Source organism: Acinonyx jubatus, chromosome E2 (genome assembly GCF_027475565.1).
Source record: "Acinonyx jubatus isolate Ajub_Pintada_27869175 chromosome E2, VMU_Ajub_asm_v1.0, whole genome shotgun sequence".
Lineage (NCBI taxonomy): Eukaryota > Metazoa > Chordata > Mammalia > Carnivora > Felidae > Acinonyx > Acinonyx jubatus.
In genome coordinates this window covers 670,621-682,977 of record NC_069396.1, presented here as the reverse complement: position 1 = coordinate 682,977, position 12,357 = coordinate 670,621, and the positions used below count along the sequence as shown (strand labels likewise).

Here is a 12,357-nt window from a genome sequence, read left to right as displayed (position 1 = left end):
GCAGTCTGGAAATCAAGAAAGGATGACTGGCAGGGCACCTGGGTGGCTCAGCGGGTTGAGTGTCCACCTCTTGGTTTCGGCTCAGATCATGAGCCCTCGGTTCGCGAGTTCAAGCCCCACGTGGGGCTCTGTGCTGACAGTGCAGAGCCTACTTGGGATTCTCATTCTCTCTCTCTCTCTCTCTCTCTCTCTCCCCCCTCCCATGCACACGCGTGCTCTCTCAAAATAAACAAATAAACTTAAAAAATAATTTTATTTTTTTATTTTTTTACCAAGAAAGGAGAAGTGGCAAGAAAGGCACAGACCTACAGAACTAACCACGGAACCAGAGGCTGGATTAGCTCTGTGACAGTATTAACAACTATAAAAATTTTTCTCCCTCAAAGAAACAGCAGCTGTCAACCGGTGGAAGGAAAAATGTGTAATGTTATAGAGGGGCTGGTAACAAGGAGATTTAGCCGAAGTGTGGAGAGTGTAAGTAAAAGTAAACAGAAAGGGGGCCCCTGGGTGGTTCAGTCGGTTAAGCGGCCGACTTCGGCTCAGGTCACGATCTCGCGGTCCATGGGTTCGAGCCCCGCGTCGGGTTCTGGGCTGACCGCTCAGAGCCTGGAGCCTGCTTCAGATTCTGTGTCTCCCTCTCTCTCTGACCCTCCCCCGTTCATGCTCTGTCTCTCTCTGTCTCAAAAATAAATAAACATTAAAAAAAAATTTTTTTTTTTTAAATAAAAAAAAAAGTAAACAGAAAGAAGTTAGCACACCACACACAAGTAGTCCATCCGTGGCCGAGGCAACTCCCTTTAAGAACACCCTGTCCTGGGCACCTGCAATGGTCAGGCTGTCCGAAACATGTATTTGTGCTCTACCCTGATTTCTGTAATGCGATGAAACTACATTCAACTTAGAGTCCAGCCAACAGAGACACCACACAACAGAAAGCTGCCTACGCCAGACGCCCAGAGTCTCACTACTGCCCAACCACAGACAGACACAAGGACAAAGCCCCTCTGCCCCAGCATATGGTAACAGTGCTGTGACGGAGCAAGAAGAAGCCTACATTCCACCGACTTAAAGCAAATCAGGAACACTCTCACGCTAGTTAATATGCTTGGCACACATTCCAAGTGTTACATGTTCGTGACATGGAGTACACTTCCTGACTGGGATCAACCCTCTTCTCAAGCCACAAGCCTGTTTCCTAAGTCATTAACTTTTAAGATTGATCTTTCACGCAAACACTGATCAGGTATCTATTGATACACACACTGACATATTTAAAATGTAAAACAAACACAAGTCATAAGTCTAACAAAGTTCGGGAGGGTCTGGCTGGCCCTGTCAGTAGAGTCAGAGTGTACCCTGATCTCAGGGTTGGGAGTTCAAGCCCATGCTGGGTGTAGAGATTACTTTGGGCAAAATAACAAGACAGCAAATCCTTCTGCATTGCCTGCACTAGCAGGTTATTTCTCCAGCCCCCCAAATCTCCAGCCCTCCTATATGAACCCAAAACTACTATCCTTGGCCTGCAGCTCACACGGTCTCAACCAGACTGCCCCTGTCTTGGACACGAGGTCTGGACTCCTGGCCTCCGCCCGTCAGACTGCACCATGACAGCAGGGGCGTCTCCACCCCCTGGGCCCCGGCCCCCCTCCTGTCTCTCTCCCATGGCCTCCCACGCTCCATCTCTGCCACACCTCCTCACCTGCCATCACCTCTCGCCAGACTGCCCCTCACTTGTCTGCCCCATTCCATCCACCGAGTCAACTCACCTCCCATTTTCCAGCATTGTGTATAAATACGTGTTAGTCAGCACCACTTGGCCTGGACGACTCGCTCACGCAGCGCACCTGAACCCCCTCCCCATTTCAAGGTCCTCTAGATGCTTTAGGAAGATCTTAGCCCACGCTGCCCTCCTCCAATGACAGGGCCGCCTCCCCCCGCCCCCCCGTCTGGGGCGCTCCCCAAGCTCTGCCAGGCCTTCGGCCAGGCTCTGTCACAAGCCCCCCACTCCTCACTTTTCTGGGATGGGCCTGGCTGCCACTCACCTGAATTCAAGTTATGCTCCTACGACAAATTTTACACCCCCCATCATCCATTTCCAACTAGCTGTTTTACATTTTTACCTGGAAAACGTGCACCTACTTTCCACAGCAGTGTTGCTGGTGTGAGCTTTCCTAAACCTGACGATTTGCCCAGAAATGGAAGGCGGTGGTCAAAGTACGAACTGGAAGACACAAGGCTGACCCTGCATTCGCCTGCCTCCAAGAGCGGCAGCCAACTCCCTGTTTCTCCTCCCCTCCTCGAGTTCAGGCCCAGGAGCGCTACAAAGCCTCCTCCCGGTGCCGCTCTGACCTCCATCTGGCCGTCCACCACCTTCACCCTGGGACACACCACGGGCAGTGCCCCGCCCCCTCCTCGGCAGACCCGGTCTTACACAATTTGAGCCCAGTCCGTTTTCCCAGCTTCATCTGCCGCTGTTTGTTTCCAAGGGCTGCGTGTTCAAACAGGTCTAGCTGGCAAGTCCCACATTACAGCCTATCTCCCAGTCCTTCCCACAGTCTTTGACAGCCTCACCCTGCGTTCTGCACCCCGATATCTCACCGATGCTTTTCAGTTTTTTTTAACGTTTATTTATTTGCGAGAGACAGAGCGCAAGCAGGGGAGAGGCAGACAGACAGGGAGACAGAGAATCCGAAGCAGGCTCCAGGCTCTGAGCCGTCAGCACAGAGCCCGACGTGGGGCTCCAACGCACACACAGAGAGACCATGACCTGAGCCAAAGTTGGAAGTTTAACAGATTGAGCCCCCCCAGGTACCCCTTTCACCAATTCTTAAATAACACTTCCTCCATGACATCTCCCAGACTTCAGAGCCAGAAATGCTTTCTCTCCTCTCAACTCCTATCTCATGTCACAGCACCCCCCCCCCCCAAACCTCTCTTCCTTCCCAACCTCAGGGTGGGGCCGTGTCTCAGTCCCTCTGTGCACCCACAACACAGCCTGGCCCAAGGAGCAGTGAGTAAGAGTGACTAAACCAATATAACGTGGGAAAAGCAAAGTGTGTCTAGTCTGACGAGTCCCCTCCATAAGACAAGTAACTCATTCCAGTTGCAAAAAAAATTTAAGACTGCTCTCCTACTATAAGGCAGCCTGCATTTAGAAAAGCAGTCAGAGAAACCCAGAAGTCAGTGGTACAGAGCTTTGTAACTGTGCCAAATGGGTGAATGGTTACAAAGACATAAAAACAAACCCTGTACTCTTCAAAATCGCCAAGGTCATGGGCACCTCGCGGCTCAGTCGGTTGAGGATCCTTGGTAGGGGCTCAGGTCACGATCTCACGGTTTGTGAGACTGAGCCCCACATCAGACTCCACACTGACAGCATGCAGCCTGCTTGGGATTCTCTCTCCCTCTCTCTCTGCCCCTCCTCCACTCATTCTCATTCTCTCCCTCTCTCTGTCTCTCTCAAATAAACAAACTTTAAAACCTGTCAAGGTCATAAAAAACAAGACCCGAGAAACTACTACAGACAGAAGAGACTAAAGAAACATTAACTAAATGTAATGTGGGATCCTGAAACACTAAAAGGACCTCAGTGGAAAAATGGGTGAAATCTGAATGAAGTCTGGGGTTCAATTAATAGTAATATACCAATGTTGATCTCATAGCTTTCACAACCTTAGCAGTGTTATGGGAAATGTTACCATTCAAGAACCTGGTCTAGTACTACTGTGTGTCCTACTTCTGTAGATCTAAAATTATTCCAAAATAAAAGTTTATTTTAAAAAACAAGAAAAAGCCAGACCTCATCCAGGACAAGTATTTCTACCACATTCACTAACTCCCCATCAATGCCAGACTACACTGGCTGACTGATGGCTGAGTCTTCCCAGAGCCAAGATGGTTCTGGTGAACTGAGGCAAAGCACCAGAGCCAGCTCTATGACCTGATCCAACCTTACGTTATGACCGCATCCACGGAACCCTAGCATAGCCAGCAAAACACTGCTCCCAAAGAGTCCCTATTCTAATCCCTGGAACTTGTGGGTATTTGAGGTCACACGGCAAAGCGGAATTACGTTTGCAGATGGAATTAAGGTCCAATCAGCAGACAGGGTGCATAGGCTAGATTATCCAGGTGGGCCCAATATAATCACAAGGGTCCTCAAAAATGGAAGAGTGAGACAGAACAGAGTAGAAAGGAGATGTGACGGTGCAAAGTCAGAGAGATGCAGAACTGCAGGCTTCCAAGATGGAGAAGAGGGGGGCACCCGGCGGCTCAGGCTGTTGAGTGTCCGACTATGGCTCAGGTCATGATCTCACAGCTCTCAAGTTCAAGCCCTGCATCGGGCTCACTGCTCCCCATGCAGTGCACGCTTAGAATCCTCTGTCCCCCTCCTCTCTCTGCCCCTTTCCGACTGGCACTCTCTCAAAAATAAATAAGACTTTTTTTTAATTTTATAAAAGCCCTTAAAAAAAAAAAAGGAAAAAAGGTGGAGAAAGGAGCCACAGGCCCAGGAATGTGAAGAGCCACTAAGAGACGAAGAGGCAAGGAAACAGTGTCCCCCGGAGCCCTCAGCAGGAACTGGCCCTGCCAACACCTGGATTTTCCCCCTTGAGATTCGCGTCAGGCTCCTAGTCTACAGGACTGTACAATAACACATCTATGTGGTTTTAAACCTCCAAGTCTGTGCTAATTTGTTACAGCAGCTATAGAAAAGTAAGTGACACGACTGAAATACAAAAACACAAGCATTCCTCCCAAGTGGGAGTGCACGTGTTTCCCTCACCCCCCCCCCCACGTCCTGTGGCACCATCTAACGTAACTCACCCTTCCTCATCGTCTGTTCCTCAGCCCCCTTGGGCCAACACATTTGGGGGCTTCAAAGAAAACTATCAAGGAAAGGAAAGGAGGAGACTATAGGTTAGATTCCAGGACAAAGATGTTCTTCCCAACTTGCTAACCCCTCACTGCGCCTTTAGCCTTCAAATAGCCTTTTGCAGAAAATGAGAGTTATTGCTTCAACACAGTCCTCTTTAAAACGTCACTCATCTGGGGGCGCCTGGCTGGCGCAGTGGGTGGAGCACGCAGCTCTCAACCTCAGGCTCGTGAGCTCTAGCTCCACGTTGGGTGTGGAGCCTGCTTTAAAAAATTAAGATAAACGAAAATAAATAAAACGTCCATCATCTGTTGAGAACCCACTTTTAGAAGAATTAGATCTAATCACTTCTCTGAAAAGAAATACAGCTCCCATGTAAATTTCACTAAGGCTGCATCTGCAGAAAATTAAACCATGAGCAAAAGCACAGATCACTTTTCCAAGCTTCATACATAAAGACAAAGGACACAATTCAAAGATTACCTCTTAAGTGTTAAGGAAAAATTTTCCTACAAGAAAATACTTTGAGTTTTAGCGTATTTAATCTAGTAATCTCGAAACTAAAATACTTCAAATTTCAGGTGGACTGTTCTCGACGTAATCCAAACACATCAGGAGCAAATCATCTACGTCTGGAAAGGAAAAGAGTCACAAAGTCTAAACACGCCTTGAAACCGGAGCCCCAGGAAGGGCTGGGGCATTCAACTAAGGACCCTGTCAGTTTCAGACCCCAAACCCTGGGCTTTCTTTTCTATCATCCACAAGGTCAGAGTTTTTCTTTTTAAGTGTTCTGCATATCCTTGAAGTAGCCAGGCATTTTTGTAATTAAAAAAAAAAAAAAAAATTCCTTCAAGAGTGCTGCTTTGGGGTTTTTTGTTGTTGTTGTTCTTTATTTTTACTTCCTGTTTTACAGGATGTAAAACCACACTTTAGAAACATGGTGCGTGCTAGCAAGGCTTTATCTCTCAAGAGTAATAAGGTTCTTCACTGCTTCCCTCACCTTCTGTATTTTAGACACATTTATACGGTACACCTGCAATGATTTCAAGTTTACATCATCACACAGAATTAAGTGAAAACCTTATTTTGCTAGATATGAATGCAGTGGAACACAAAGCAATCATAACTTAAGCCAAAACCTTACGCAAACTTCTCATTATTTAGAAAGTCATTATTCCAGGACATTAGCATCCTGGCTCTGGAGCCTGCCATTACAAGGAGTGCGGCACTTTCTATTAATGCCCTGAGAAAAGAACTCTATTTGCTACATTTTAGATGAAAACTAACCTCCGATATCACATTTATTAAGCACTCACAAGTTAAAATTTCAATTTCACCATTCTAAAAGGGCACATTGTACAGTTAAACAATTGGAGGGGAGGGGGATTTTATGAAATTTTACTTAACCCTGACAAAAATTGTGATCTAGTTGATCAAAAACGTTTTACGTTGAGAAAAGGCCAACACTTTTATACAGTGAACTGGTGCGCACTGGTTTCTTTACAAGTGGAAAACGAGTGCCTACAGATTTTGAGGCTAATAAATAATTCACTGCACAGATGCCAAGGGCAGAGCTGGCAACTCGGGTCCTGCCCTCAGCCAGCCGGGAAGGACACTGTAACTCCCACAACGGCCTCGGCCTAGGCGCGGGGCTGGCCGGCAGCCTCCACCCGGCAACAGAACCGTCAGTCCTTCCAGCCCTTGGAAACCTCAGCTGTACTAATGGGACAGACCTCTTTTATTTTCACAACGCAAACCCACTCAACTCTTCAGTCACAGATCAGCTTCAAAACTGTGGGATTTCTTAAGTTTTAGAATGGTGTCCCTAAATGCTTTCAACCACAACCAATTCCCCTCACCCCTTACTTACCTAGAAAGTTAAAACCACACAGATTAAGCACACTCTTATCCAAACCAAAAATTCAAGTCTGTCACCCAAATTATAGCCATAATTAGTCTCTTCAAAAATCAATCTTTTTGCCAATTACGTAACAGGTTCATTTTTTTTTTTTAATCAGGAAACATAAGTGGTAAAAAAAAAAAAATAACATACAGTCCCATTTTGGTGTATTTCCCTCCAAAGAGATTACTTTTTTGGTCATCAAAATGCTAAAACTGGGGTAGGAAGGACATTAAGGTGCCAACTCCATTCTGGAGAATTTATATTTAAACAGAAGCTTTAGCGTCAAAGCTCAGGAGCATTTATTACAACAGCTTAGGAGTCAAAAAAAAAAAAAGGTAAGATAAAATGCTAAAACTTTCCAGGTACTCCACTGCCATACTAAACCACTGCTTACGTTACAAGGGGCCAGAAGGTGCTCAAAGTTCTAAACTAAACACAGCAGGAAACTACACTCAGCAGGCTTTCACCTTTGCCCCGAAAGCAGCAATCTCACTAAAACCGCTTCCAGGAGGCATTTTCCTTCCCACAAAGACAACCTTTCCGTTAATTATTGTCCTTAGGTGTTGTTCTGTGCCGATCTTAAATGTCAGATCCCATACCTTTGTCTAAATTGTAAAGAAAATTTGTAATGAAAACAAATGGAAAAATGGCTGAAATCACACAGCATCATTCCTAGTCAAATAAATGAAAGTTCCTCATCCCAAGTTTCTCCTTTCAAAGTCATTCAAATACTGTATTTCCATATAGAGTCTTTAAACAATTCAACAAGTCTTTCTTGAGCTACTTCTAGAACAAGTGTCATGCCCTAGGAGCAATCACGGAGACCAACCCTATTGTCACTAAGCATGCAGTCCTTCTTTTCACAGGGCAGATGTAATCCAACCAGTGCGTATTCCACCAATTCTGCTAAGTCCTTTTGTATTTATTTATTAACGTCTTCGAGAGAGGCAGTAAAGCAGGGGAGAAGGGGGGAGGCGGGGGGGGGGGGGGGGGTGGGACAGGGAGAGAGAGAGAGCCTTAAACAGGCTCCACGCTTAGCGCAGAGCACAGCGCAGGGCTCGATCCCACAACCCTGGGATCATGACCTGGGCTGAAATCAAGAGCTGGAAGCTCAACCAACTAAGCCGCCCAGGCCCCCAACTGTGTTTATGTGGCTCTAACAAGGTGGGGTGGCATATTCCTTGGGAGTGAATATTTGACTAAGACCCAGAGGCTGGAGGGAGTCATCCTGTAGCTCTGGACGAGCAAAGATTTGCAAGGGAGGCAACAATGTGCACTCAGCAGGGCCCTGTTCCAGACGGAGGACCAGCGTGTGTCGAGGCCATGAGAGAATACGGCACGTGTCCCAATCCAGGAAATGGAAGCCAATGTAGCCAAAGCATCTGGAGTTAAGAGGGAGAGTGATGGGGGATCGCATGGGGGGCTTCGGGGGAAGAGGTCACGCAATTAGGGTTAGATGGTTAATAACCACTTGGGACCTTACCATAAAAATAACATGTGTAGTTCTACTGTACCATAAAACACTATTTACAGACAGTTTTGAGTGTGGAGGGAGAGAAACAGAGTTAAGCACAGAAGAATAACAAAAACCAACAAGGAAACACATAGCTTGGTCTGACTTGGCTTAAAAGATACCACGAGTAAGACCCATCAAACAGAAAAAAGAGCCACCTCGGAATAGAAACATCTTGATCAGAATTAACAACCCAGTTGTTAAAGTGGATCATTTCCTAAGCCTTTTAGGCTTTCTATGCTGATTATCTCTAACTGCCTGAGTTCCAGGAGCTGAGGACTGACCCCTTCTTTCCTACAGCTGTAAAATAAAACTGGAAAAGTTGAATTGCACAAAAAAATCCATTTGAAATACAACTAAGAGAACACATACTGGGGCACCCGGGTGGCTCAGTCGGTTAAGCGTCCGACTTCGGCTCAGGTCACGATCTCACAGTTCATGGGTTCAAGCCCCTCGTCAGGCTCTGTGCCGCCAGCTCGGAGCCTGGAGCCCGCTTCGGATCCTGTGTTCTCCCTCTATCTCTGCCCCTCCCCCGCTCATGCTCAATCTCTCCCTCAAAAGTAAACAAACAAAAAAATTAAGAAAACGCATAGTAAAAAATGTCAAGACAATGACTTTTAGTTATTGGGGTTCGTTTAATTTCTTCAGGAGGCTCTCGTCAAACAGGCCATGCAAAACGCGCCCGCCCAGGGCATGGACCGACCCGACGGCAGTAGGTGACACAGTGCGCAGTCAGCATTCTGCCCTTTAACGAGCAGATATCCTATTAGAGAAAGCTCACCCACCACGCTTACCATGTGAGGGATGAAGGGCCTTACACGGGGCAGTGGACGGATCAAAACGCTTATTTTGGCAACAAATGCAGATTATGCTCTGAACCAGCATTTACTGACACTCTCTAATTATGTTATTTCATTGATAATGGGCTCGTTGCCCGTATGCAAAATAACTGTGCAACACTGGATCAAACATAACCTTACTGTATCAAATGTACTTAAAAACCCAAGGCACACACAGCTTCTAGAAAAATACTCTCAAATACAAACAGCAGAGCTCAGCTCTGTCCGTGGAAAGTTCTGCTTGTCACCGTATCAACACTGTAATTACAGAGAACATGACAGCCTCCAGTCGCAAGCAGCCCATCTGGTTTAGAGAGATGAACGGCGGTGCCGTGTGATTAGCGTGGCTGGTCTGCAGCGGGTCTAGAACATCTGACAGGCCCCAGCGAGGAAGACAGCTGACACAAAGTTAGAACTGCAAATGAGGAACTTGGGACTATGTGACACGTTTCAAAACAAACTTCTGGTAAATTCTATGTATATTTTGCCACAACTTAAAACAATATTGAGGAAAAAAACCTCTGAAAGTTTCAAAGTTGGATCAAGTTTAGCAATATCTTGAGGGAGCTTTTTAACTAAGTCAGGAGGCACGCACAAAGGACACAGAAAAATGTCAAAGCTACTTGGTCTTTGTCTCCTCCCAGCCCATTCAGGAGGGCCAGCCTATCGACCCACCGGGATCCAGCTCGGAGCACCAACTACACAGAGGACAGCAGCTGAATGGAGGGCGGGGGAGGCAACTCCGAGATAAGGATCCAATTCAAGGGTCACAATCAAAGTTGAGCAAGATGTTTTTCCTTTTTTCTTTTTTTAACTGCAGTTTCAAAGGAATATCAGAAGACTTGTGCAATCAGTCTCCAAAGACACAACACAGAGCAGGTCTTCCGGGACATTTAGGATGAGAAATCAAGGTCCCCAAATGAACGGAACACACGTCTGGGGGTCTCTGATTTGCAACTATTCAAGCTATGCCATTGACCGGGTTTGCAGGAACCAAAATAGCAACTGTTTCAACTGCACTGTTTCCACCAGCAATATCCTGTTACACAGCTTTGCTGAGCGCCGCTCCTCACTCCGCCACAGGCACCAAAATATTCTAAGGTTTGCAACTCAACAACTGTGCGCACTTTCACTCCTTAGCTTAAAAGGAATGTTGAGCATACTGCTGAAATCACTTCAAAAACTGCCACCTTACAAGAAAGCCTGAAATTCGATTTTTCCACCGGGAAATCTGCAAAACCATCCTGTTCTTGCAAAGGGATAGAAAACTTCCTACAACCTGTAGAAACCAGGAAACCTAGGCATGCCGCATCTCAACTGCCGGAGAGAAAATGGTTTTCAAAGCACAGGGCCAGCTTAGGCCAGCTTAATCTTTCAAAGCCTCTTCCAAAAACCCTTGGACGCCGAGATACAGGCTAGCTTTCCAAAAGGACAGCAGAAGCAGTAAAACCTTGATGAGGCACCAGGAAAAGAGCAGACCTCAAGAAAAACGAAGAGTTCTTCGCCCCCATCCACAAACGGCAAAGATACAAAATTTAACAGCACAATCCCTCTTTGAGAGAAGACTGAATCCATGTGGCATGGCCAGCCACACACACACACACACACACACACACACACTCTCTCTCTCTCTCTCGCTCACTCACACACACACACACTCACTCACTCGCAGCTACCGCCCTGCCAGGGGATGATGAAATGAGGAACGGAAATTAACATTTCAGGCAACGTCTCACATTGTTCCTTGAGGCCAAGGACTGCTGTTGCAGCCGCCACCGCCACCGCTTCCCTCCCACCCGCCCCCCAGTCCCGCCTACCCTCCCCCCAGACGACACCCCCGCGCCGCTGCCCCGCATTCCTGCCCCTCCGCGGGCCTACGCGCGCCTCCTGCACCCCCGGCGCCCCCACTCTCCCTTCACGACTCCCGTCCGCCCGCCCCCTCCGGCTCGGAGCCCGAGAACCGCCTGCTCCCATTTCAAAACAGTGATAATAATAGGGACGCTGGGAATAACAACTACAACCGACGCTGCGAACGCACCCCTCCCTCGGGTCAGAGGTCGGCGCACCCGCTCCCCAGGTGCGCGGGGCCCCCGTCGGCCCCTCACGGCCGCCCCGAGCCCTCCCAAGTCCCCCAGGCGCACTCTCAACCCCTCACTGCTGCCCAGCACCCCCCCCCCCGCCCCCCGCCAGGCCCACCTGGAGCCCCCGTCGGCCCCGCGCGGCTGCCCAGAGCCCCCGCAGGCCCCTCACGGCTGTCTGGGCCCCCAGGCCCACCCAGAGCCGCCGTCAGTTCCTTCACGGCTGCCCCTGGCCCCGCAGGCCCACCCAGAACCCCACCCGGAGCCCCTCACGGCGGCCCCGGGGCCTCCAGGCCCACCCGGAGCCCCTCACGGCTGCCCGGGCCTCCCAGGCCCACCCGCAGCCCAGCGTCGGCCCTCCACGGCTGCCCGGGCGCCCCCCCCCCCCGCTTCCGGCCCCCCAGGGGCCCCCCGTCAGCCCCTCACGGCTGCTCGGGCCCCCCGGAGCCCCAAGTCGGCCCCTCGGGCCCCCCGGCGCCTGCCGCGCTGCTCCGCCAAGAGAGGAGGCCTGCAGGCCTCGAGGCGGCCCCACGCCCGGGCGCCCGCCCCGACCCCCGGCCCGGCCCGCGGCGGCTCTCACCGGCTCCCGGCTGCACGGCTCCGCGGGGCTCAGCGGCGGCGCGCGGGCGAGGCCATGCAGCCCCAGCCCGTCCCCCGGCCCGAGCGGGAAGGCGGCGGCGGCGGGCTCCGAGCGCCGGCGAAGCGGCGAGGCCGGCGGGAGGCGAGCCCGCCCCTCGGGCGCGGCCAGGCTCGGGCGGCGCCGCGGCGGCGCGGGCGCTCACTGAGGGGACGTCGGGCCGCGCGCTCGGCGGCGGCGCCTCCCCGCCTGGGGCCCTCGCTCCATCGCGCTCCGGCTCGGCGGCCTCTGGCTCCCGGACCCGGCGGCGGCTGCGGCGGGCGCCGGCCGCATGAGACGCCGCCGCCCATTGGCCCGCCGTATCCGCCTCCGCCATTGGCCCGCTGCGGCCGGGCACAGGACTGCGCACGTCACGGCGTCGGGGAGGAAGTGCGCCGGCGGGGGTGAAGGGGCGGCAGCGAGAGGGACAGCTTCGGTGACAGGCCTGGGGCGGGACCAGAGGACGTTCCGGGACGGATTGGTCAAAGTCGTGCGTCCGGGCGCACGGCACGTTGGGAAGCGAGCAGCTGGATTG

The 12,357-nt window shown here is 50.4% G+C and overlaps 2 protein-coding genes across 14 annotated transcripts in view; one reads left to right on the top strand and one right to left on the bottom strand.

The window, feature by feature from the left end:
* Positions 1 to 12,098, bottom strand: part of ANKRD11 (ankyrin repeat domain containing 11) — a 178,617-nt gene extending 166,519 nt beyond the window's left edge. For 8 of the 13 annotated variants that reach the window (XM_027076434.2, XM_027076433.2, XM_053211274.1 and 5 more), the window contains exon 1: positions 11,787 to 12,098. The gene's annotated coding sequence lies outside the window, so the exon portion shown is untranslated. The remainder of the gene's footprint in view (positions 1 to 11,786) is intronic. The other 5 variants (XM_053211275.1, XM_027076443.2, XM_027076444.2 and 2 more) reach the window with 1 other exon arrangement.
* LOC128313295 (basic proline-rich protein-like) overlaps positions 1 to 12,230 on the top strand; it is a 76,914-nt gene extending 64,684 nt beyond the window's left edge. The window contains exon 2 of the mRNA XM_053211055.1: positions 11,319 to 12,230. Within this exon, the coding sequence (XP_053067030.1) occupies positions 11,319 to 12,230 (912 nt within the window). The remainder of the gene's footprint in view (positions 1 to 11,318) is intronic.
* The last annotated feature ends 127 nt before the right edge of the window (positions 12,231 to 12,357 follow it).